Genomic DNA, 27409 nt, shown 5'->3' on the forward strand with positions numbered 1-27409 from the left:
GATAGAGCTAATTAATCAGCATGAATTGGATGAACAGTACATATTTCAACAAAATAACAATACTTTAAAATAAATCAAGAACGTGCTTACTATTTGAAATAAAAGACCAATATATCCATTAATGTTACACCACGAAACCTTTTAGTTTACTAACGTATTTGAGTAAATGTAAATGTGTAAAGAGTCGGGTGCCAAATTTTCATGGACACTTTCATAACCGATCATCTCAATAACAATGGCACTTCTATTCCTGATAAATCCACACTTTTTACCAGATATAACACTTTTTTAAGTTAATCAAAAATGCAGAATTCACTGTGGAATACCGTTATAGTAAGCAGGCAACACATAGAAAATTATGTACTGACGATGTAATGCTGGAATATCGAACAATTTTTTGCAATATTTCTAAGTACATGTAGTTTTATTTTGTTGTAATGTTAACTGTTCATCCAGATCATGCTATTTTCCGACCGAATTTTCTATTTTGGGGGCAAAATCTACCATTCTTCCATGATTTTTTTCTTCCCAATAGAAAAGGATACACCATTTATTATCTCGACCATGTGCATTGACTAAATTACGAATCTTTAGGATATTACTGTGTTTTTGTCAAAAGCTTGGCTTTTGTTTTTCTCTGTTATCGGTTATCAAGTATCATCATTTCCAGCGTGGTGATACAGTTCAATTAAGATCTATCAATAAACAATTAATAGATCTCAGAGATGATTACGATCCCTGAAGAAAACGGAAAAGTGCAACTGATTAAACGGCCTTAGTTTTGCCTCGTTTACAGTTGTGTTGTTTTTAACTGTGGTGACTGCCAAACATGTTGATATTTTCGATGACACACACTCTGTCCTGGTGTATACACAGCGTTGTATGCCTGTCGCTTACTGATATATGTCAAACAGATTCCGGCCCATGTTCACATGTGCTGAGAACCCTTGAAATGCAGAAGACAACAAGGGTCCGTGCAATTAAATGACAGTACTTTACTACGGTAAAAGATGCATCTGTTTCCATTTCTAGCTAAATATTTTACTGTGACATAAGGTATACCGGTACATAATGTAAATTGCATATCAATTGTAAATTGAGTAAAGTAGAAGGCATAAGTTCGGGATAACTTATATCTTATAATTTATTATAAGATTTTTTTATTAGTATTATTTTAATATATATATATATATATATATATATATATATATATATATATATATATATATATATATATATATATATATATATATATATATATATATTCGATATTCATTTATTTTTATCCATGACACAATTTATCGAACATAACCACTGCATTTCCAACATAAACGTTGCTGCTTATTACCTTCATGTCAATTAATACAGATGTAATATGGTATTTATTGTCACTTTCTCAATAGTATAAACATGCTATACACAACATTTTGAATGTACATGTAGTTTTTCATTTCTAAAATACTTCTGATTTCATTCACTCAATGCACAGAAAACACATTGATCGTGTCTGACTTTTGGTTGACCACTAGAAGCTTCTTCCTGTTTTTGTCATAGCAGACGGCGCAGGGTTTCTGGATGCCGTCAATGTGCCTGAGGAGCACGCGCGCCTGACTTCCGTTCTCTGGACCCAGCCTTAGCACGGCGTCTGTCTCCAGGCTGCACACAAACACACCTCCCTGCAGGTCAGTGCTCAGTCCGCGCGGGCATTTCAGCGACTTCTGCAGCTTGGCGGTATTTACTACAAACCCTTCTAGATCTAGCGTCACCACGCCAATGTGATCGTCACACACGTGGATGACCTGATGTTCTGCGTTGTGCAAAATGTTCCTCGGCTCTTTGAACATCGGGCGCCCATGACCGTCGTTCTGCAGGGTCCACTGGAGCTTACCATCAAGACTGAACACCCTGAGGCGGTGGTCCGTGCAGGTCACGTACAGCTCGCCCGCTGTGAACGTCAAGCCAGAACACGTGTAGTTCAGGCCTATTGGGAAGGACTTCAGGCAGGCTAATGAGGATTTCGTGTCTATAAACTGTACTTTGGATTGGCGACCTTCCTGCAAAAGAATGGCTGCCTGGCTGGCGTCAACTTCACAAGCAGCCAGTGGCTTGCTGGCGAACTGAATAGAGTTCCGTATTTGATACTTGGCGTCAAGATGTTTGACCTTCTTATTGCTTGTATCGGTTAGCAGGAATTCTCCATTTGTTAATTGGCATATGTCTGTCACGTTACACACGTGTTTGTCGTCGTGATCTTTAATATGCAATCCAAATTTACCAAGCGAAGGACAGTTCCTCAAAAGCCTTTGGATTTCGTCGGATAAAGTGAATTCAAGAGTTTGATATTTGGCGATGGTTTCCCGTTCACTCACTATTTTCTGAACCGCCGCTGCGACTTTTTGTCCTTGTTTAAGGTCAGTGAACAGTTGGCACTCATTGAACGCCTCCTCAAATGTCTTAATAGCAGCAATAGTCGCGTCAAGGGATGCCTTGTGTTTGCTGTAGTCGGTGATTTGAGCAGATATACTTTCCATGACACTATCTTTCCTTTTTGCCAACTCCGTTTTCGCTTCATTTTTCAAATCGTTGATGAGGCCAATCAGTGTTTCGCAACATTCATCAATGATTTCCGCAATGCTCTTCGCATCCTTGACCACATGCGCCTCGAGCTGCTGACACTCTCTGATTACTTGGTCCGCGCTTCCGGCCGCCTCCTGGATGGCGGCCATTGTGTCGCGGTACTCCGGGCTCAGCTTAATTCCCTTGGCCACGATCGGAAGGTGCTGAATATCATTGCAGTCGCTTAAACAAACAAGCATTGAAGGAATCATTTGAACTAGTAATTTATTTACACTTACTATTCACTACAACAGGAACGGTAAAATTGAATCCAATAGCACATGCTTTACTCAACAGTGACTATATGTAAAGCTACATGTAAATAACTTTGTATGGACAACACACACACATACAAATATAGCAATGAATTGAGTAACTCCTCGTTTTCCGTTCATCGCGGATGTCGAGCTTAATTGTTTCATGCATTTCACTGATTTTCTATTGAAACATAAGTAGTTTTCAGTTTAAATTAGCAAAAATTGTAATATAATAGATCGGAAACATGACATACCTATGGCGGTCGAGTTTACAGAGAAAGCAGCAAATCTCGTCGTGGTCGGCACAAAACATGTTGAGCAGCTCGGCGGTGTGTCTCTCGCAGCGCGTGATCGGGATGGAGGCTGTACGCGCCATTGACGGCATGTCCTTCCGCTCCACCATCTTGTGGCGAGAGCTAATGGCCAGCATGTTGTGCACGTGCTTCTCGCATGTGAAGCAAAAGAACGTGACGCAGTCGTGACAGTACTTGACGGCTTCCATTCTTTTATTGTGCTTCTCACAGACCGTACACCAGTACTCGGCGATAGGCGAAGTGTTCTTTCTTTGCGACATCACAGCAGTGTTTGAAACACGTGTTTAAACGCTAGAAACGGCGAGTTGTCCTTACAACCGCTGAAACTTTGAGGTATTTAAATAGTAAAGTTATACTAGTAAAGTAGCACTCCGAATAGCAAGTGCCTTATATTTCCCGGGTTGGTTGAGCCGCCAGTCCGTTTAAATTGTTATGAAAAGTGTTAAATTGAACAACTAGTCCGTGTCGTCGTATTGTTTTACAATTTGCTTTGTCGCCAAGTAATCGATCGGTGGGTACGATTACCAACATGCGTTCAACGCTTCACTCACATAGTAAGTGAATTATATACATTTTGAAAGTTAGGTTATTTATGGATCAGTTAAGTAGTATCAGATGGCATTGATGGAAACAAATGTATAACAAATAATTCAGGAACATTATTACCATAAGTTCAAGCGCTCACATGTATATATATAAAATCATTTTTAACGCGCTCCAACAAACTGTCGTATAAAACTGCCAACACCTTATTCTTTCACAACACAAACGTCTTCTTGATTAAGACTTTTTACATGACTGGTATGTTTCTGTATACAATTATCCCGTAACTATTTCATAAATGGAGTATTCCCCTCGGGATCATCTGATATTGCAGTGACTTGCACGCTATTATATGTTTTATAAATCGGAATCAAACGAAGTTTTCTTAAGTCCAAGTAAAAGAAACTATTATGTTGATAGCGAATAATGAAACTTAAAACTTCGCATTTTCAAACATTCAATTATTTCCATAAGAAACACAACTTTAATTTTCCGACACGTATAATTGACATTAAGACTCCTTAACAGAGAACGTTCTTAGGGAAATGGTTTGTGAAACACCCATGTATCCATTATGACGAGGTATATGCTGTATATTGTCTGGTGGAACACCCATGGATCCATTATGACGAGGTATATGCTGTTTATTGTCGGGTGAAACACCCATGGATCCATTATGACGAGGTATATGCTGTATATTGTCGGGTGGAACACCCATGGATCCATTATGACGAGGTATATGCTGTATATTGTCCAGTGAAACACCCATGGATCCATTATGACGAGATATATGCTGTATATTGTCCGGTGAAACACCCATGGGTCCATTATGACGAGGTATATGCTATATATTGTCGGGGGAAACACCCATGGATCCATTATGACGAGGTATATGCTGTATATTGTCGGGTGAAACGCCCATGGATCCATTATAACGAGGTATATGCTGTATATTGTCCGGTGAAACGCCCATGGATCCATTATGACGAGGTGTATGCTGTATATTGTCGGTAACAATTAAATTATCACACAAATCAATCACTATTATCATTAATGCATTATTTACTTTTATTTATTATGCGTCCACTGTATTTATGAAATACTTTGTTTTCTAAAGCAAACACATTTTTACAGTATTTATTAATTAATGGTGGTATTAATGTTTTTGACAATATCGTCCGATGTATGCGTGACATAAATATCACATATTTAGTGCGCCTGTATTAGTTGTCATTACCTTAAACCAAGAATACTTGTTATGAATTATTCATAATATTGTTCATTTTAATTGAATATTACTAACACGCGGCATTCTGAATGACAGCATCCGATGCGCCTGGTATATGGAATGAAGCAGAAGACTTGAAATTGATAATAAAGAAAAGAATAAAAAGTAACGCATAGGCGCACTCACCGGCAGACTGACGGACAACACGATATCCTGTGAGCTCCTCATGAGAACTATAGAACTAAGTGCTCATGTTCGCTAAAACAGTGGGCACTATAGAACTATGTGCTTGTGATCTCCCAATGAGCACTATGGAACTATGTGGTCAGGTGAGCTAAAACAGTGAGCACTATAGAACTATGTGGTCAGGTGAGCTTAAACAGTGGGCACTATAAATCTATGTGGTCAGGTGAGCTTAATTACCGTGGACACTATAGATCTATGTGCTCAGGTGAGCTTAAACAGTGGGCACTATAAATCTATGTGGTCAGGTTAGCTTAAACAGTGGGCACTTTAGATATATAACAATGTGCTCAGGTGAGCTAAAACAGTGGGCACGATAGAGCTATGTGATCAGGTGAGCTAAAACAGTGAGCGCTGTAGAGCTATGTGCCCAGGTGAGCTAAAACAGTGGGCAATATAGAACTATTTGCTCAGGAGAGCTAAAACCGTGAGCACTATAGAACTATGCGGTCAGGTGAGCTAAAACAGTGAGCACTATAGAGTGTTGTGCTCAGGTGTGCTAAAACAGTGGGCACTACAGAACTGTGTGATCAGGAGAGCTAAATCATTGAGAACTATAGGATTATTTGCTCAGGTGAGCTAACACAGTTAGCGCTATAGAACTATGTGCTCATGTTAGCTTAAACAGTGAGCACAATAGAACTATGTGCTCCGGTGAGCTCAATCAGTGGGGACGATAGAGGTATGTGCTCAGGTGAGCTTAAACAGTGAGCACTATAGAACTATGTGTTCAGGTGAGTTAAAGCAGTGGGTACGATAGAGCTATGTGATCAGGTGAGCTAAAACAGTGAGCACTATAGAGCTATGTGCTCAGGTGAGCTAAAACAGTGGGCAATATAGAACTATTTGCTCAGGTGAGCTAAAATTGTGAGCACTTTAGAACTATGTGCTCAGGTGAGCTAAAACAGTGAGCACTAGAACTATGTGCTCAGGTGAGCTTAAACAGTGAGCACAATAGAACTATGTGCTCATGTGAGCTAAAACATTGAGCACTATAGAGTTTTGTGCTCAGGTGTGCTAAAATACTGGGCACTATAGAACTATGTGCTCGTGTGAGCTAAAACAGTGGGCACTATATAATAGATCTATGTGCTCAGGTGTGCTAAAACAGTGGGCACTTTAGAACTATGTGCTCATGTGAGCTAAAACAGTGAGCACTTTAGAACTATGATCGCGGGAGGTTAACTAAATCAAAATATTGCTTAATTTTTAATGAGTTGATTAGAAAAATGATCGCGAGACATGTTATCATACATAAATATCCTATGCATGTAACACGCCGGGTATGCGGGTACTATGGTAACAGATGGTACGTCGGTAACAATGTCAACATCTTTGTTGCGTTACAGTATGCGTATAGACTGTTGTCATAGCAACGCTAAATAGTGGCGTACACATGTAATTTTTACAACATTGGATTCGTGGATGAACGTTCAATATGAAACTGAAAAACACTAAAAAATGTTTTTTTGTCATAAATGCAGGTTTTGTCATGGAACGGCTCATATAAATTTATGTACTGGCGTAAATTTAAAAACAAATTACCGAAAACTTTTCTAAGCCCTTTGGAGTATGATTATGATTTTTTTTTATTGTGAAACTAATCGATATGACTGTTGAGTAGATCTCTCTACAATCCATATGACCGCATATATTTTCCAGTTTTCGAGTCACCCAACCGCCGGATCTTCGCATAGTACACGAGCTTAAACAATTCTAATTACCGGAAACGTTCTTTGTAGCGAAACGGTTGATCTATCGCACGTATAATTTTGTCCTAATGAAGGTACTAAGGACATTGACTTATGTATTAGATAGTATGTCGTGAAACACCATTCTGCTATAACTGCTACTTAGAGATGATCAGCAGCGATGCAGGTCCGAAATTACTTCGAGCTAACATAATCATTGCGTAAAAGTAAGTGCTCCCTATAAGCAGAGTTCAAGATACAGGGAGTTTTCCATTCCCGTATTAATTGTGCTAAGCATTAGTATTAGTATAGCATGCGATTCTAATGAGAACCAACGACATGGGATTTTATGAAAATAAAAAGGTGTATTTCCCGCTTCGCTCCCGTTATTTAGAGCCTTGCTATAAGTAAAATTATAAGTAAAATTAAACACGATCGTGTTGATCCACATGGTCTGTTGTATTTTCATCTCTCTGAATCTCAAGTTACCACTGAAAACAAGTTCATTATGTAGACAATTATTTCCGGTCGTCACTTGAAATGTATTTCTTTAGAAATAAGCATTGTAATCTATTAAAAAATTGCAACTATACTATTAATAGTATTAATTAATAGTAATGTGATTTTTGAAAACGAACAACGCCATTGCTTATATTTCACGTGTGTTTGTAATTACGTGATGCATAGATTCCCAATGTGTCGCGCTTGACTATACACATTGATTCGTACTTCAAAATGTTTGGTAAGAATAACCATAATACACATAAATGAATTTCATGTCAAAGATTAAACTCGATTATCAGAGTGTCAAATTTGTTAAAAGTCACTGTTATCCGAAGTGTCCTTAATCGGCAATCAAAGTGTCTGCAACTTCATGAATAACACCTATTAAACATCCTCTATCTTCGTTTATAGTTCATTGAATATCAAAATTTCAATATTTGAAGCACAGTGATTACTCTACATGCTGGAATATCAAACAATTTGTTGCAATATTTCTAAGTATTTCTACTGAATTGTATTGGTAAAAATCAATGTATTTCCCAGGGATATATACATCCAACGGCGACCGTCTAATGGCCGGACGGCCTCCGTACGATGACTGACGGACGCCGGACGGATCTCATAATGATACACGAACACTGATGTCGGGCGATCGCCGTGCGATTGTCCGATCTTTTTTCGATCTCAACTCGATTCTTTCCCGGACCCGACGTCGTGTAAAATTTTAAGTGAGACTTAAAATTACTCCAGACGCCACCCGATGCTTAAAAATGACCCGGTGACCGAACGATCATCGGCCGAGCTCCAGCCCGATGATCGGAAAAATACGTCGTCCGCTGATCGGACGGTGATCGGTCTCTATGTGTGACTGAGGTATTAATCTGTGTCACTCATCGGGCAGCGGACGGCTCCGACGTGTCCAGTCTTCCCGTTGCCTGGAGATCGGACACATCAGCCAGCGACCGGATTATTTGTGACGCAGGCATTAGTCACATAACGGCGGTCACTGCCCTGCTTGAATTAGTGGTAGGGTGAGACAGGCCGTAGACAGAATTTCTTCACCAATCTCAACACAAGTTTTTTTTAGAATTGTTGTCTCAAACTATTTTCGCGTGTTTTCAAAAACACGAAATAAAGACGTATCAGAAATAAATGTGTATGATGTCGTCTTTATGGGGCACCGAACAATAATCAGTAAATTTCGTTGAAAGACAGACCATCACGCATAGAGTGGGTGTCTCGCCTGCGAAATGCAAGGCTCGCTGGCGATTTATTCAGGGCACGATTTACAGATACGAAGTTATTAACATGCAACTGTACATGAATTATTTGACAGAATGCCTTTTTGTAAAATACAATCTTAGTATCTGAGAAATTTTTTCTCAAAAAGGTATCTGAAGAATGAGAACGCATTAAGAAACTATGCAAAAACTAGCTAGATTGTATTTATAACACATGATTGTCGCATGCGAAAATTCCTATGAAGTTACGGCTATACGATCTAGTTGAACTAGTGTTTTTTTTCCGCGAGCGCTACTGGAGCGGAAGGTTCGCTATCTTTGGCGATCGCGGTCATGATATTTGTGACATCTGGAGTCGTACAGCACGCTTAGCCAGTGAACAGATCGGGTGTCAACTTATGGGAGTTAAATGACGGCGAAAACGTCTGACTATTTTTAGTTAATGCTGCTCAGTGCATAATTATGTACATATGTGCGTATTATTTGTGTTTCGGTGAATTCTCATAAATAAGCGTTAATAACATTTAATGTGTGATCACCTCTTTATAGTATGAAAACACATATTAATATTGCGACGTCAATATTGTTTGGATTTTCCACATAAATATGACTTTAGAAAACAATGTTAGCTGCACCCCATCAAAAGAACACGAAAACTCAAAACCGCCTCGAGCCAACGTGGTGATTGTGAGTGATTCCGACAAAACAAACACCAACGGGACTATATGTGTATCAGACGGGTTGGTACCTAGAGTTCAGTTTGAGAGAAATGGTGCACATGATATTGCGACTGACGACATCGATGGTGCACGTGATATTGCGACTGACGACATCGATGGTGCACGTGATATTGCGACTGACGACATCGATGTCACGGAGCCGGTGCGGCGCGAGGACGCCGTGCTACTAGAGATCCAGGAGACGCAGCGGAAGTCCTGGGTGCCTGACGGCGGATGGGGGTGGATGATCGTCCTGGGCGCCTTCATTGTCCATGTGTACATAGGTAAGTCACGTGACAATCCGCGAAAAACAGATACTACTTGTAACTATGTGCTACTACTTTAAAAAAATAACATCGATGTTAGTGTATATATATATTTATATAGGGAGAAACATATGTGTGAAATACCATAGTTGTTTTTGGGCACGATTCAATCAGGATTCATAAATACTCTAACACTAAGCTAACACTATGTTCGAAACACCGCGGAAATCCGTTGGATCTAGAAGATACAGTGAAATTATGAGTATTTGTGTCAAAGGGATATTATTATTATGAGATTTTTTCCCCCTTAAATCAGTGTAACATCGGAATGTATATATATAATATCAAGAATATGACATAGTGACTAACAATACCGTATGATTACCAGATAAATCATGTTATTGGAACATGTTGTCAGATAAATGTACCAAACAGCCACACGCATTCACATATTGACCAGCTGATCATTTCAAATGCGGTAGTTCCGGATTTAAAGATCGACACTCGAATATCACTCGCTGATAAGTGTGACATAGTTTAGAAACTAAACCGTTTTAGTCTTCATCTGTCTGTTAATCGGTCGGTCGGTGACCTCCAGATAACAGAGACGCTATATGAACATGTGTTGAGCGTTCGCTGCGTGTATAGACAATATTCGCAGCTCCAATAATCGTAACGACCGATTCCATAACTGACCCAGATACATGAACAGTTCTAATGTCAATGAACTGTATACACAATACACGATAACACCTTTTACAAAATTGATTTAAATGATTATCTTTTAAAATATGTAAATACAATGCAATTGGACAAAAATCTCCATTTACATGACGTCTCTTAAAGACAAAGAAGGACAATTAGTGAAGTATATTATGCAACCAACCAATTATAGTGCGGAATTTAAAGAAAGTGTTCAGTAGAATGCATATAAAATGAAAGCGCGTTGTAGAAAACTGGACAAGTAAATAATTTCTGCATTCTGTAAAAACACATTAGTAATTTAAGTTCATAAAAGGCTAGTTTAAACCTATTTCTGTTAGCTCGATTGGTTTGAAAGTCTTTTTATTTAGGTCCGCTTCCTTGTACTAAAACGAGTACTTGGTGTCTATGAGGGAAATCTAAAGAACGCTCCCACATTGGAGATCGAACCCGTGACCACCCGATCGCTAGTCAGACACCATGTCCACAACGCAACGGCGATCTCTACACGCGAATGTTTTTTTTATTTGGTGTTTAATTTACATTTATTAGCCATTCATTTTTAAAGTATTTAACAAATCATATGACGTCACATCGATTATTTAATGAACATTTGTAAGTGTAGCCGATTGTATTGCGTGATACCCGCTCCTCTACCTGTTTTGCCCTCTCCTCATGACACAATAATACAATTATTGTGCTATATTTTACCCAAAGTCAAAGGTTTTGGTGCTTAATCTTTGCATATAATGCTTCTGTTCAGTGAATATTACAAGTATATCTAATTTTAAGTTGTCAGTTAAAACTCATCTTCTTAACATGTAATCATCCTTTTAGATCTATATAGTTAGTTTTTAATTGAGCCACATTTTAATATATCTACTTTTTTATGCAAATAATTGTCTTTTATAACGCAAATCTGTGATATTCATCTCATGCCTCTCTATGTTAACACCATCAATATCCAAGGACCACAATGGAAATAAGAGATTAAGTTCTCTTTTTGTGTAATCCTTGGTATGATGTTATTGGCATGGTTTCATTTCTCATACATGTTTATTGTAATACTATTTTATCATGTATGTAGATATGATTTTTCATGTTGTATCATTATACTGAAATAAATCTATCCATCTATCTAATAAAATAGTGCATAAAAGCTCCGTCAAATTAACTATTCAGCACAAGAAATGAAGTTCGTCTTTTCAAACTAGGCCAATCGAACAGCCACATAAAATACAAACATTTAACTGTAATTGTCTACAGTGGTGAGATTTTACCTCTACAAGGGTGAGATTTTGCAAAAAAAAAACAACAAGGGAGGAAAATGATATTAAGTTACAATCTCTCATAATTTTATAAAAAATTCACACAAACTCCGCTTGTGATTAAAAAGATAAAGCTTAGTTTATACATATGGTACATTCATATAAAACTATATTGCAACTGAAAGGGATGGAATCCTAACAGATAGGAAATTACACAGCTGTGCTATATCAGTAGGATCAAAAATGTATTTTGTGGTGAATAAAAAAGAAGAAAGAAACAAACTATGTCACTATCTATTGCACGTTATCTATTAAGTGAAAAGGCTTTCATTATAGACCGTGTATTTATCAACACATAAATATGCCGCAATTGCACATTGTTAATACCGATTCAAAAAGTGAACACAATTTCTCTCTCTTTAAATCAACATACAGTGTAATTCCAATTGTCTTACGATTATTAAACTTGCACATTTGTATGACCTTACCGCTATTATTTCATATCATTTCTAACTGTTAGTTCTTCTACCACTGATTGTCTCACTGCCCATGAAATGTCCCGGATGTATTGAAGTACCAAACATAATCCTGAAAAATGTGAATATTGGAAATAATATACACGAGCCTTAATATAGTAGGCTCATCATTAATGTACATGATGTTTTTCCAAAGCTAATTTATCACTAATGCTTACATATTGATTAAATAAACATATGGTACATTCATATAAAACTATATTGCAACTGAAAGGGAAGGAATCCTAACAGATAGGAAATTACACAGCTGTGCAATATCAGTAGGATCAAAAATGTATTTTGTGGTGAATAAAAAAGAAGAAAGAAACAAACTATGTCACTATCTATTGCACGTTATCTATTAAGTGAAAAGGCCTTCATTAAGGACCGTGTATTTATCAACACATAAATATGCCGCAATTGCACATTGTTAATACCGATTCAAAAAGTGAACACAATTTCTCTCTCTTTAAATCAACACACAATGTAATTCCAATTGTCTTACGATTATTAAACTTGCACATTTGTATGACCTTACCGCTATTATTTCATATCATTTCTAACTGTTAGTTCTTCTACCACTGATTGCCTCACTGCCCATGAAATGTCCCGGATGTATTGAAGTACCAAACATAATCCTGAAAAATGTGAATATTGGAAATAATATACACGAGCCTTAATATAGTAGGCTCATCATTAATGTACATGATGTTTTTCCAAAGCTAATTTATCACTAATGCTTACATATTGATTAAAAGATATATACAACATACACGAGATTTCATTATCCCCTGGGAAACTGAAAAATTACAATCTTAAGTCACAAGTATTTTTTTCAAAAACAAAAACAAAAATGGTACCCACGTTTTCCGAAAACGACATACTGCATTTCAGACTTTTAGAAGATAGAATATAGAAAAATTCAAATGTACAAAATAGGTAGCAGTTAGAAAAAGCTTCTCATAAACTCATGCACATGCATTGGTAAATACATACATCCCATTTCATGTGTTGACATGGAAAGTGCACAGAGCTGTAAGATATTGATAACCTAGCTCGAAATTCCATTTGAAATGCGTTTTTCAATATAGATCTATATAAGACTCGACAATGTGACAGGGGAAATACGATTATTCAAAAATAAGAACGGATGCACATAATATCATTCAACCATACAAGTTTACAAGAAATTAATATTAAGGTTCACGTGCACTTCAAACGGTTTCAGTAAAAGAAAATAATGTAAAATACTGTTAAACAATGCTGTTACCATATTATTCATTACGTAAACAAATGTTCTACTGAAAAAATCCCACATATCATTGAAATACCTACTTCATTTTCATCTTATAAGCCTGTCTGGCAGCGTCTGCTGAGGAGATCATTGATATGTTTCGAATTGTTCTTACGTGCGTATCTCCCAAGGGTTACTTATGGTACATTATTGATTAAAAAGTTAATGTTGTCGATTATTTAAATATTTAAATTATTACAGCTTTGTTAGAAAATAAATGTCATGATATTTTTTAAATACGAACAAGTTCCTTTAATCAATTGTATTACGTCAATAGCGCTCTAAGACGCTTCAAACCATTATTGGAATTGTCACGCCTACTTTATGAAATAAACGGTATTATTATGTCCCACAGTCTATACTGGGGGACATATTGTTTTTGGCCGTTCTGTTTGTTGGTCTGATTGTTTGCGTCAATCTTTAACATTGGCCATAACTTTTGCAATGTTGAAGATAGCAACTTGATATTTGGTATGCATGTGTATCTCATGGAGCTGCATCAAGGTTAAATATATTATATATAGGGGGGGGGGGCATATTATTTCACAAACATCTTTATTTTATTAAAAATCCTAATCCGCTATCAAATTTGTAAAACTTGATTATTAACATAATTTATTATTTAAAAAAAATCCCGATGAGAAAATCTCGCTACTTCAGATAGCTTTCTTTAACTTAACCTCAAGACAACTTTATATATTTGTATAATGTATATTATATCCAGACCCAGAGTCGAATCGCAGACTTATGTGGTCTTACAGTCATGGTTTCGCTTCAATCCATTATACTGTCACATCCAAGCGTGTTTCAGGCGGCCTCATGAAAGCGAGCGGGATCATGTACATGAAGCTTCAAGACAGGTTCCAACAGAGCGCGGTTGCCACCGCCTGGGTCTTCTCCTTGTTCACAACATTCCTGTTAATGATGGGTAAGTCTACATCAAACCAAAGTCATATACATGTGCATCACTACATCAACACCACATTCATACTGATACTGTCTAAGTCTACATTAACACCACATTACTACCGATGATGTGTAAGTCTACATTGACACCACATTACTACCGATGATGTGTAAGTCTACATTAACACCACATTACTACCGATGATGTGTAAGTCTACATTAACACCACATTACTACCAATGATGTCTTAGTCTACATTAACACCACATTACTAACCGATGAAGTCTTTGTCTGCATCAAAACCACTTGCATGAAATCTTGTTTAACAGGAGGTGACCTGTAATTTAAACAACCACCGTGTGAAACTGAGTTGCGTCTTAAACTGAAGCACACCTGAAACATTGGTAGCGCGAGGCCGACTTCCTGAGGCCGCCACCTAGCGCTATGCGCGCGACCTCGCAAACACGACGTGCCTTCCGAAGCCCTCGGAAGGCCAATTAAAAAATAAGAAATTCAAATAATTAATTTTCCTACGGCTGCTTACCTTTTGATAAGGAACTAAAACTAAAGGAGAGGCCACAAATATTCACAATGCGACAAACAGGGGACCGTTGATTCAACTAAGCTTCTACAATCAATATCTACACACTTCAATGGAAGCTCTTCGTCACCCAAAGGCCCTAGGTGAAGCGTCCGTCACCTTGTACGACTTCCGTAGACGCGAACCCTCTGAAGAACCTTTAAATGTGCAGGGAAAACTCTGCAGCCCGGAGAGCACCGTTTAAAGTCAACGTTATCACCCGAACGCTCCAGAGTACTGTTCTTTACTTTGCCGTACCTTTTCTTCCGATGCTCGCACCCGCAGGAGAAGTGACCAACTTGTATTTGAGAATGTCAGAGTTTATTTATAGTTCGTCTTGGAGTCTTCATGACTATATTATGTGCTGACCTAGTGACCAACTTGACCAACTTGTCCAACTTGCCAATTTGCAAGCCTTTATATACTGGCGAACCGAGCGCAATCTATCAAGGGACTCGGAAAATAAACCTTTCCGACTTCCCTTTCTTACTTAACGGAGATAACCGACCATGATTTTCTCTTTCACTGCGACAGAGACAAGCCAAATGTATATGCAGGATTTTACAAGAAAAATTCCTTAAATATCAAATGCTCTTAATATGCTTAATAAATAACTTCTTACATGGAAATTAACTTACTTTGTGAATTACAATTAACATCTCCATATGGTTAACTTGGAAAATGTAAAACTCATGGAGGTATACTTCGAGTACTGTCTACCAGTGGTTACCATCTACCAATGTATGTCTTTTTATTCTTATGTATGGTTTAAGTGTTTACCAATAGTTTCTCATTGCATATCTTTGTATAAAAGATCAATAACGGCCTTCATATTGATAGTATGGTGATTATTTTTGGCAAAAATATGATCCAATGGTCAAAATATACACTAATTTTCATAAGTTTTTTAAGGATTAAGTAGTAAATGTTGACGTTTGGTAAATTATGCATTAATACTATAAATAAAATGTAAATCACTATGTATTTTATTCATCTAACATTTTCTCTTGTCTGTTTAGTTTAGGTCAAGACTGAAGTTTATTCTAGCAACCATCCCAATCGGATATCATGAATACATTGGTAGACGGTACCATCACAACAAATAAAATGAATGCTTACCAGCTGTAGAAGGCAGCCGATATCTGAGCAAAAAGGCATCAACATATCTAACTGAGTGTTTATTTCTGTATGAAAAGGGTTAATTTACGTCAATCTGATGTAGGACAAAATCTAGGACAAAAGCTTGATACACTGGTAGACGGTATCACCAGGTCGATTATAGTGTGACAGTGAAGAATTGCAAAGCAGCTTATTCGACCCAGAAACCTTTCGTCACACATACATGTATTTACTTCGGAACTGTTACTGTGACAATAGCATTACCGGTATACTGGAATACACAATCGATGTTGATAAGTCCTTTTTTCACATCTCCATTCACTGACCGTTGTTATACATGAAAACATGTGGATTTTTTTTTACAAACTATCGTATTACATTAGTTTACAATAAACATAATTCCACTCGAGTGTTCTGTGTGTAGGTCCCGTTGCGAGCGCCCTCTGTCACCGGTTCAGCTGTCGCACCGTGGTGTTTTTCGGCAGCATTGTGGCCTTTCTCGGCATGTTCGTGTCAGCGTTCGCTCCCAACATCGAGTTCCTCTACTTCTCGTATGCCGTCGTCGGAGGTGGGTGTTGCATTGAATCGACATCTAACATTTTATGTAAAATATCGTTTAAAATGTCAGATCGTAAAACCTTAAAATCTTAAATCTGCACAAATTAAAATGACAATTTTTAATACAACTCTTTTTATATTATCATCGAATATGCATCAACGAAATAATAGTTCGTGAAAAAGTTACACATATTCCGCTCACTTGAAAACAACAAACATGCGCAACAAATAAAGGCATGTTTTTGTTTCGCGTACATTCTCAAATGGTTTCCGTGTAATTTTGTTGTTATTAAATGTATTATTTAAGAAAAATTCAAATAAACGTTTCATTTAAGGGATATATCGACTCGCTTTTCTATTGTTCAAAATATTCTTACGTTGTTTGCGGAAACTATTTAAACTACGGCACAAAATTGATCATAATGTAAAGAAATTACAATAAAACATATGGCTTTGTCGTTTCGGAAAAACAACATTTACATTCATACACAATAAACATGGGCAGGTTTCGGGCGCTGCCTTACCTACACACCCAGTCTCATTCTGGTGACGGGCTACTTCGACAAGCGCCGCGGGCTCGCTGTCGGCATATCCACCGCCGGCGTCGGCCTCGGCATGTTCTCCTTTCCGCCACTGCTCGGTAAGGTGGGCAATCGTAACGCCTGTAATTAACATATTAGATTTCAAAAAGACATCTGTTTGAATTGTGCTTTATGATGATTGCTTCTCTCTAGTGATTGTACTTTATGATGAATGCTTCTCTCTAGTGATTGTACTTTTATGATGAATGCTTCTCTCTAGTGATTGTACTTGATGATGAATGCTTCTCTCTAGTGATTGTGCTTTATGATGAATGCTTCTCTTTAGTGATTGTACTTTATGATGAATGCTTCTCTCTAGTGATTGTACTTTTATGATGAATGCTTCTCTCTGGTGATTGTACTTTATGATGAATGCTTCCCTCTAGTGTTTGTGCTTTATGATGAATGCTTCTCTCTGGTGATTGTACTTTATGATGAATGCTTCTCTCTAGTGATTGCCCTTGATGATGAATGCTTCTCTCTAGTGATTGTACTTAATGATGAATGCTTCTCTCTAGTGATTGTACTTTTATGATGAATGCTTCTCTCTAGTGATTGTACTTGATGATGAATGCTTTTCTCTAGTTATTGCACTTTATTATGAATGCTTCTCTCTTGTGATTTACTTTATGATGAATGCTTCTCTCTAGTGATTGTTCTTTATGATGAATGCTTCTCTATAGTGATTGTACTTAATGATGAATGCGTCTCTCTAGTGATTGTACTTTATGACGAATGCTTCTCTCTAGTGATTGTACTTTATGATGAATGCTTCTCTCTTGTGATTGTACTTTATGATGAATGCTTCTCTCTGGTGATTGTACTTTATAATGAATGCTTCTCTCTAGTGATTCTACATCAGCGTACGCATTGCTTGAGAAAAAACTTCATTCAATATGTATCAATTGTAATGTAAAACTCAAGTAGATTATTGCTTTCTAATGCGTGGCAACTTTTATTTAATTTTAGAAGCGTTATTCAGTTACCATGGTTACCAGGGCGCAATGATCCTTCTGTCAGCCATCAGTCTGCAGACGTTCATATGTGCCGCCCTCTTCCGGTCAATGGAGCTCCACAAGAAAATCTCAAAAACTTCAAGAGTCAACGAGTACGTATCCGTAGAGGACGAAATTTACATACAGTGTGGAGCCCAAATTGCTTGCACCTGTGACTCATGCTTACGTACTCATGCACGTCGATATACAGGAAAAAATGCAGATGAATGGAACAATCAAATTGATAGATTATTGCTTAAATACGGTTATTTTATACTGATTATGAACAATTTCAGCAATAGCAATTGTATCATTGAATATTACGATTCAGTTAGTTAGAAATAGACACAACTGACTCACAAAGCGGCGACAATATGCTCAACCAAACATTTTTGGTGCATACTAAATATTATTTATCGCAAACCATGAAGTAATTGTATTTGAAAATGGACATGTATCTTCACTTCAGACTGGTCAAAATGGCGCGTAGAGGAAGTGTGGACGCACGATTGATTGTACAAGAAGTATCAACCCCAAAACCACGCCATCGTGCGGTCGGTCAATCAAAGGGAGATGACTGGCATGGAAGCAACGCCTTCTCGTCCACGACAGAGTTCACGTTCGTGGTTGCTGAACCCAGAAGAAAGTCTTTGTTTTATGAAAAAATTGGGGACGTCAAAGTTTTATTCAAATCGAATATTCCAAAGGAAGAACGCAAACCCATTCTTGAGCTGTCGTTACTAAAAGATTTTCCATTTCTTTCACTCTGCGTGTCGATGCTTCTCTTCACAATGTCAATGATGTCGACATTTGTATTCTTACCACCGTTAGCAAAGTCTAAAGGGGTGTCTCAGTTACAGTCGGCATATTTGGTCTCAATAATTGGTGTAAGTGATTCAATTGCTCGGTTCACTTCCGGCTTTCTGCTTGACTTAAAACGAATAAAGCCGTATCGTCTGCTGGTATATAACGCTGTAATGTTTGGAGTGGGTATAGTTTCCGTTGTGATGCCGTCGATAGAGGGGTTCGCCGGATTCGTTGTGATTTCCCTTTGCTACGGGGCACTGGCAGGCACGTACGTGGCGCAGAAGTCCGTCGTCGTCGTAGACGTGCTGGGGCTCTCCAAGATGACGAGCTCATTTGGGCTGTTGCTGTGGTTCCAGGGAATCGGCTCATTGGTTGGGCCGACAATCTCAGGTACGTGTAACGATACTCTCTTTGGTGACTAGGCGACTGTACCCGCCGCAGTGCTATGGTTTGATAAGCGGAGTTCCGTGTTATATTACGGTTACCACTACTCTTAAGCTGTATGCGCATATACCGGTATATACAAGTACACGAAGCAAACAAAAAACGGCTAGATACTTAGAAATGTTTCGAAATGTGTTTCTTTTCAAATTTCAACTGCTTCAAAACTGCTACACTGGCATGAAATATCCATAATCCGCAAACGATTAGTTAAATTACAATGGTGTCGTGAAAGTTGACGTTCTGTGAAAGTTTCTTATGAAGCCATTGAGTAATGTAGGATGAGGTACCATGGAAAGATCTTGGCCTCGTTCTATTGCATACATGTGCAAAGCAAATAAAAAGCCTAAATTTTGCAAAAAAATAGAGAATTACAAAAGCTAGACAGTGTGCACGATAGCACTCGGTTACACATGTACGTAAGTGACATGTTATGTCAAAGTTAATGAAGCCGCGCTAAAAAAAATAATTCACTTTTTATAACGTATGCATTTGCGAAAAAAAAATATTGCCATGAACAAATGAGTATATCCATGTCGTTAATAGCATGTTTTACTTGGTAGTGTTTCCCACACTGAAAACATACAGCATACTTATAAACGGTAGAGACGTGTTTCGCAGTTTCACACTGTACATAACAGGGTTCATTGATCAAAACTTGTACCCTGAATTCAAAGTTCAGCCAAAGACACGCGCTACACACACAAAAAAAGGGCGATTGTATATAAAATTAACCCCATTGCATTAAATCAAACATAATTCAAGATACAAGATATTGTATGTTGCAATTGCATTATTTAACGGGCAAGCATTCATTGGAGCAACGGAATAGCAACTTTTAGATTCATGGTCTAATAAAGTATTTACAATAATAAGATGTATCCCTTCTTAACAACATTTCACGACTCAGCATCATGAAGTCCAAGTCCACCCTTCTTTAAATTTCAGTGATACATTTAATATTAAACCATTTCAAGTATAACTGTGTCAGCATTCAACTGATAGTAAGTTTGATAACTCGTCAATAAGTTGATTTTTATTAGCATATACGTATAAACAAAGCGCTGATGGCACTGCAGTTGTTCGCTATTTAAATGTATGTAATGTTAAAGTCACCGGGCATAAAGTTCCTCTTTTTTTTTTAACGTAGGCCAATCGAACGGCCACGAATAATGCAAACGAAAAATTACACAGATGAGGCTTAGTTATAATACTTAATATCTTAAAAAAAAAAGATATTCGACGTAGACTATAGGTTGGCGCTAAAGAAAAAGTAGTAGCCAAGTTTCAGCGTATCGATGACGACTCACATCATAAATTAATTTGCTCTGTACCTGTCGCTTTGTGTGAGTCTAACAAAGAATTAAGTTAACCACAACATAATTATAATAATAAATGTATTGGTATCAACGAGCATTTTATGAAATTGTCAAACAAACCACATTAAAAAGTATTATTATTTTGCGCATGAAATTAAATGTTTTATTTTATTTATTTTCATTGCATTTGTATTCCTTTTTATATATTGACAGTAACGTGTAATTCCGTTACTTCCCCCCCACCCACCCCCCACCCCTCCCATCCCCCACCCCCCTTTCTCGTCATCAATATTTTTTACGAACGTACCATCTGCTGCAAATGCAATCTATACTTCGTAAATTGACGTATTTTTATACAGTTTTAATGGGTCAATACTTTCTCATCGTGTGTATTAATTCGATTTAAATTTTTGATAATAAAATACAAAATGTACTGAGTTGCACGTCTGTATTGAGTTACAGCACCTGGTCGGATGCAACACGCACGCTTTTCATGCGTGGAACTTGACAGACGACAGCAACACTCTCGCGCTCTAATTAAAACATGGGTTTTACATGGAGTACATGTATAGTGCATTGCGTACCCTGTAGATGCGTACGAAGGAACTTTTATCACGTGACTGAGGAAGACCGTTTAATCAGATTTATAAATACATGTACTTGAATTAGATTGCTTCTGCGTAAAGTTTTTAAAGGTTATTGTTTTCACAACTTACTCGCCATAAGGATTCAATTGCTCACCTTTTTCAACTTTTCATAAGTAACTATTGTTTACAGTTAAAAGGTGTGATGATGATGCCCGACATTGTCATTAATATACTGTATTAATTACCGTTTTATATTACGTAAATGGTATAACTATAATTACGTGTAAATATATCTGCGGTAAACGCTTACTTCATTGACCGACGTCAATCAAATGTAATAGTCGTCAGTTTACCTCGCCCTCATTAGCATTCCCGTAACCGATTAAACGGTGTACATCATAGTTTCGCTATGTATCACTTAGTAAAATGGCATTGTTTTTTTTCCGTTTTTTTCCCGTTGATCTGATAAGGAATCGGCTGTTAATAGGTTGCTTATAAATAGCCTCAGCTGTTGTGCTGCGTGCGTGCATGTGTCTATTTCAGAAGTCATTTATATGTTCCGCTGCGTCTTCGTAAATGCATTTATTGGCTGACTTGTCCCTGTAACCTTTAAGGAGAGCTGTATTACGCCATTTTGACGTATTACGCAGTGTATATTTTATGATGCAAAAAATCTTATGTAAAGTATACTCTTCCGCGCCGCGAACTCTTTTTCGGCGCGGATGTGGCAGTTCTCAGGTTTTAAGACGCTTAGTAATCCATCTGAGTACAGTTGCTGTGTATATACTCACAAGACAATACAGCCTATCTACGTGTTTTACAGGACTGTTCCGCGACGTGTACGGTACTTACGACGAGGCCTTCTACTTTGGAGGTATTGGCATATTTTTCGGTGGGTGTGTGTTGTTATGCGGTAATATAGTGAAGCTGTTACGGGACCGACGTGCTCGGCGATCCCAGCAAGAAGAGCAAGGCGAGGGAGGGGAAGAGGGCAAGGAAGTCCGAGTTTAGTCACACAGGGCAATACATATCAAAGTTTCGATGCAGCTATGAGGCCGCTATCGATCAACGAAATAAGAAATATGGAAATCAGTAAAGTGTGCGTGCATTAGGTTCCTATATAGCTAAAACAGGATGTCCATATTTAAATTTAAATTATTCTAGTGGAATACGATATGAAAATCATTGTCATTTCAATGCAATATTTTTGCTTCTTGATCGATGCTCGTGATTATAATTGAAAATACCTTTCACGGAAACGCATGAGAATCATTCCGGCGTTCAGCCTTTTCCCGTGGTTATTGGAGATTAAATACAGACAGACGAGCTGATGTTTATTGAAACTGAATTAAAATTGTTTACATATATAAAGCCCGGCTGACTCGTCTAATGTATACAATATGATACTCAAAGTATATACCTTCAAAATACAGTTCGATTTCGTTTATGTTATGTTTATGTATTTATTCATTCTGGATTTAACGTACAGGCTTTACTAGATTTAATTGTCCATCCGTCATTTTAAAGAAATAAATACATCTCGGTTTTACGATTTTTTATTATTGATGCAATTATTTGATATTAGCAAATATTTATATCAAAATACCATGGGGTAAAGAATATTGTGTCGGGATATTATTTGTAAGTCTTAATTGGCGTACGGGAATACTATTGATGAGCAGGTTAAGACTTCCTTTAAATTTCTTGACTGAATGATTCAGAGTCATAAAAGCACCTAAGCGGGAGAGAAGGTAACAAATACACGGGAATGAACAGTGGATTTTTAGGATTTTATTTTACTATGTATTACGCATTATTTTAAACGAAAGCAAATGGATGCAAAATTAACGTGTACACTTAAGTTACAATGCTAATTGTTTGTTCTCGGCATTCGTTTAAAAATTCTCAAAAAAAACACACTTTCATTTGAGTTCATTTGAGGGTTTTTTACAATTGTAATAAGAAGGCGAGATATTTAGGGCTACATGCTTTTCTCATCGGTATTTTGTCGGTGGATAACAAATCTGACAGATTTGTTTTATTTTTATTTTACCTACATAATTATTTAAACATAGTTACTGACTATTGTTACTTCTGTTTGTGTTTTTGTTGTTGGTGTTTTTGTTTACGAAATGTTAACCCGGTGCATATTTTGGTACAAAATACTGAGAACAACTAGTATTTGTGCTTGCCTTGTGTATAGGAAACCTCAGTTGCTCAATGAGATTAATTGAGTCGTTTTCTGAGAAAACTGGGCATAATGCATATGCGTAGTGTCGTCCCAGATTAGCCTGTGAAGTCCGCACAGGCTAATCAGGGACGACACTTTCTGCTTTTATGACATTTTTCGTTTAAATGAAGTCTCTTCTAAGCAAAAATCCAATTTAAGCGGAAAGTGTCGTCCCTGATTAGCCTGTGCGGACTGGCCAGGCTAATCTGGGACGACACTTTACGCAAATGCATTATGCCCAGTTTTCTCAGAACGCGACTCAATTATTTATAGATAAATTATTTCAGTTTATTAGTGCGTTATTAAATTTTGACAGTCTGGTTTACATGGTTTCACATTAGTTTTTTGGCGAAAATTATGTGAGAAGTTGCACACGTGTTTTTAGATGGTCGCTGAGCGACCGTCTAAGGTGGTTAGTCTAAAATTCAGGTCGATACGGCTTAGCTACTAGGAGCCCGATACCGGCTTACTACGCGTTTCCGCGCGAGAAAGAGTTGTATAATTTATGCAAGAGGTTTGAGTTCTCCAATTATATTCATTCACAAATGGAAACATGATATTAATATCGTGTTAAATGCAATAGTTTCGAACGGTGCTTTTATAGAAAAGAATAAATAAACAATGATCGTATTGTACGTGTCGCGGAGGAGATTGTTTATGAATGAATAAATTAGTCCACTTTCTGCAGCGTCTTCATGACGTAGTATTTTTGCCATTCATAATATGAGGCTATTAATAGATGCGCCTGTCGATAAACAAAGGAAAGTCCACGGGCGATAACAACGCAATAGGTTATGCTCTCACATACACCTCAATGACGTAGCACATGTCGTAAATTGAGGCTATTAATAGAATCGGGAAAAATATAACAAACAATTTATAATAATAATAATAATACGAATGACCTGGTTCGTAACCTCGTTCATGCTGGAAAACGTTCTTTGGTTCTCAACAGATAGCGGCGATCTTTTGTATTTACGGGTGCTAGCAACGCAATAGTAGAAGGCTAGTAGAAGGTTTAGCTTGTTTATATTCACGTGAGTTCATCAATTACTACAGGCATACTATAGGCAACCTCGTAAATGCTTTATAATCGCTAAAACCGAAAACAACTAAATATATTATATTAAATATATTTATAACAATAAATATCTTTTAAAAATGTAGTCGGCGTATACGCTGACATTGAAATAAAGTTTGCAATTTATTTTCTAAATAACTAAATACAATTAAACAAAAGTTAAACTATTGTGTTGTGTTTTTCAATTGTAAGTTGCATATTCACCGCATGAAATGTGTGTTAGCATTGTCAAACCACACATTAGTCGGAGTAGATAAAAAATATACTACGAGAGAGCACTTCATATGTGTCCTCATATGCCTTGTTATGAGTATCTTTCTTCACTATCGAAATATATCGTATGTTGATATTTGATTTAAACGCAGTTTTCTTTCGACGCATTTAAATCACACGTCAATAGCGCCGTCATGCGAAAATGGGTCTTATGCGTTTCGGCAAGCGTTTGTTAAACCCAACATGTGCTTTTGCGCAGTCAGGCCATAGGCGATGCTGTTCGCTATAAAATCACTCAATATGTTATGTTTCTACTTACCAGAAGGAGAGATAGCTGAGTGGGCTATTTATATGATGGGCGCATATGGAATAAGACCCATTTTCGCATGACGAGGGTCATTACAAATCTCATTGCGAATTGAAGATGCCACAATTAAGAACAATGCGTTTTGATACAAAATTGAATTCAAAATAGCAAACTTGTTAATAATGGCAGCCTATCCACACATTAAGGAATGATTTCCAGACGTGCTGACCAAGTACGGCAAACATTGTGGTATGATAATTAAACGATTTTCTCTTATCGTGACACTATACTATTACTACTATACTATACTTATGATTGTTTTCTTATCTTGGAGGCGAAAGTGAAATTCTGCGAGATGGATTGTAACGCGTAATTGTAACAGGGCCACAATTTGTGTCAGCATACAGAGAGTAGTCCGGAATTCCTTACACTGAACAGTGCTACATCCTTTGAATTTAGCACATACGCAGTGATGTAGCAAAAAATCAGAGGTTGTATCTCGAATCAGCTTATTAAATATTCGAAAATATTCATGCGTGTCTGTTGGCGTTATGTAAAAGTCACTAAGATGAAAACTGAGTAAAACAGCTACGCCTAAAAGCGCATTAGTGCTCTATACCTATGTTTATGTCAGCGTTGTGAACACCGTGTGAACTGCTCGGGTAACAAGTAAAGCATAAACAGCAATGTTTATATACTTTTATTCCTCCATATACAAGATACGAAGATTATTGTATATTGTGAATTTGTATATGGTGTCAAAAATCAAAAGTTTTGTACACGGAACTTTCATTATGAATTTATATTCTTGGTGAGATAGTTATTTGATATTAGAAAAAATACTCCTTTAATATGATGGTGACTGCAAATTTTCTTTATATGAAGTTCTCATTACCATTTTCATCATACTTTCTATGCTTTCAGAACGTCCAAAAAGCATGTTGTTTTTATTTTGTCTAAGTTATTTCTATGAAATAATAAGGATGATAAAAAGTGCACACAAAACTCGACCCGTGCGCTATGACACACACTTTATAAAGTTGAATGGCGTTTGTTCATTTCAAACTTGCGATTGATTTTGAAAAATGAATTGCGTGTTAAATTATGCAATAGCGAACATCGTCAGTGCCTTCAGCGCTTTGATAATTAAAGCGTAAGAAGGCAGCTTTGGTAGTTTAACCAACTTAAGATACTTCAGCGCTTAACGTAATCTTAATCTCAAGTATATTTATTTTACCAAGTTTTTACTCAAAAATTCGGGAAAAGACACGGAATGTAATTTATAACGGATGCGCAGATTACACGGACCATGACTTTATCTTCGATTTTTATAGAGCTGTTGACTTCAATATTCTAGTGCGGAGTATAACTCAATTTTTACTGAAGTTAAAAAAATAAACCACATTTATTGACTTGTGCACATTATTTCTAATTCTCTTAGTCAGCAAAGGGTCATTGTTAGGGTAAAGGCATTTTCGGTGACAGTCGTTTTTGTTTCAATTATGTCCGAACAAAAGTATTTTCATCACGGGTATCAAACACTGATCTTGTATAGGGATCTCTTCTAGGACGGATACTATCTTCAAATTACGATGACACATCTATTCTTAAAAGATTCACGGATGCGTGCTGCACCTATACAACAGTTACACACCCTGATATATATTTGACCAAGTGGATAGTGGAAGATTGAGGTGGCTTTTTAAGTTTTCTCTGTCGTTTAAGTACCTGTGTCGTTTAAGTGCCTGAGTATGTTTAATGCCTGTACAGTTATAGTGCGTTTGTGTTAAGTCTTGACTTTGGTTGAGCGGGCACAGACACCACAACCCGGAGTTCTATCGCTAGTGTGTTTAGCACTAGACCACAGTTACCACACCCCTGACTTCTATCGCTAGTGTGTTTACCACTAGACCACAGACATCACAACCCCTGACTTCTATCGCTAGTGTGTTTACCACTAGACCACAGACATCACCACCCATGACTTCTATCGCTAGTGTGTTTACCACTAGACCACAGACACCACAACCCCTGACTTCTATCGCTTGTGTGTTTACCACTAGACCACAAACACCACAACCCTGACTTCTATCGAGTGTGTGTTTACCACTAGACCACAAACACAACACCCTTGACTTCTATCGCTTGTGTGTTTACTACTAGACCACAGACACCACACCCCTGACTTCTATCACTAGTGTGTTTACCACTAGACCACAGACAGCACAACCCCTGACTTCTATCGCTTGTGTGTTTACCACTAGACCACAAACACCACAACCCT

The 27409-nt window shown here is 37.4% G+C and overlaps 2 protein-coding genes and 2 long non-coding RNA genes across 5 annotated transcripts; 2 read left to right on the forward strand and 2 right to left on the reverse strand.

The window, feature by feature from the left end:
* Positions 1-1478: 1478 nt before the first annotated feature.
* On the reverse strand, positions 1479-3447 carry LOC127846288 (uncharacterized). Its single transcript, XM_052377456.1, has 2 exons — positions 3128-3447; positions 1479-2799 (listed from the first exon to the last, which is right to left on the reverse strand). Exons 1-2 carry the CDS (start codon positions 3445-3447, stop codon positions 1479-1481), a joined length of 1641 nt encoding a protein of 546 aa, XP_052233416.1.
* A 5247-nt stretch (positions 3448-8694) lies between these two features.
* Positions 8695-22843, forward strand: LOC127844104 (monocarboxylate transporter 13-like). 2 transcript variants are annotated; one of them, XM_052374096.1, is made up of 7 exons: positions 8695-9640; positions 14213-14329; positions 16431-16574; positions 17070-17204; positions 18115-18253; positions 18610-19337; positions 22118-22843. In XM_052374096.1, the coding sequence occupies exons 1-7, from the start codon at positions 9244-9246 to the stop codon at positions 22303-22305; spliced, it is 1848 nt and encodes a 615-aa protein (XP_052230056.1). In that variant the 5' UTR covers positions 8695-9243; the 3' UTR covers positions 22306-22843. The 2 variants fall into 2 exon arrangements, with proteins under 2 accessions (XP_052230056.1, XP_052230057.1); XM_052374097.1 differs by lacking the exons at positions 16431-16574; positions 17070-17204 and having other exon boundaries at positions 8696-9640.
* LOC127844114 (uncharacterized) lies at positions 11873-12901 on the reverse strand. The gene is made up of 2 exons (XR_008032570.1): positions 12646-12901; positions 11873-12180 (listed from the first exon to the last, which is right to left on the reverse strand). It is a non-coding gene; the product is annotated as an uncharacterized LOC127844114 (long non-coding RNA).
* LOC127844113 (uncharacterized) lies at positions 14341-16415 on the forward strand. The gene is made up of 2 exons (XR_008032569.1): positions 14341-15628; positions 15907-16415. It is a non-coding gene; the product is annotated as an uncharacterized LOC127844113 (long non-coding RNA).
* Positions 22844-27409: the final 4566 nt, after the last annotated feature.

The sequence above is a fragment of the Dreissena polymorpha genome, chromosome 9 (assembly GCF_020536995.1).
Source record: "Dreissena polymorpha isolate Duluth1 chromosome 9, UMN_Dpol_1.0, whole genome shotgun sequence".
NCBI classification, from domain to species: Eukaryota; Metazoa; Mollusca; class Bivalvia; order Myida; family Dreissenidae; genus Dreissena; species Dreissena polymorpha.

Bases quoted from the DNA above. Each gene is read 5' to 3' on its own strand.
- LOC127846288 (XM_052377456.1), bottom strand. From the start codon at position 3,447: ATGTCGCAAAGAAAGAACACTTCGCCTATCGCCGAGTACTGGTGTACG. The intron at 2,800-3,127 runs GTATGTCATGTT...TGTTTGTTTAAG, and splicing joins TGTAAACTCGACCGCCATAG to CGACTGCAATGATATTCAGC.
- LOC127844104 (XM_052374096.1), top strand. From the start codon at position 9,244: ATGACTTTAGAAAACAATGTTAGCTGCACCCCATCAAAAGAACACGAA. The intron at 14,330-16,430 runs GTAAGTCTACAT...TTCTGTGTGTAG, and splicing joins AACATTCCTGTTAATGATGG to GTCCCGTTGCGAGCGCCCTC. The intron at 19,338-22,117 runs GTACGTGTAACG...CGTGTTTTACAG, and splicing joins GGTTGGGCCGACAATCTCAG to GACTGTTCCGCGACGTGTAC.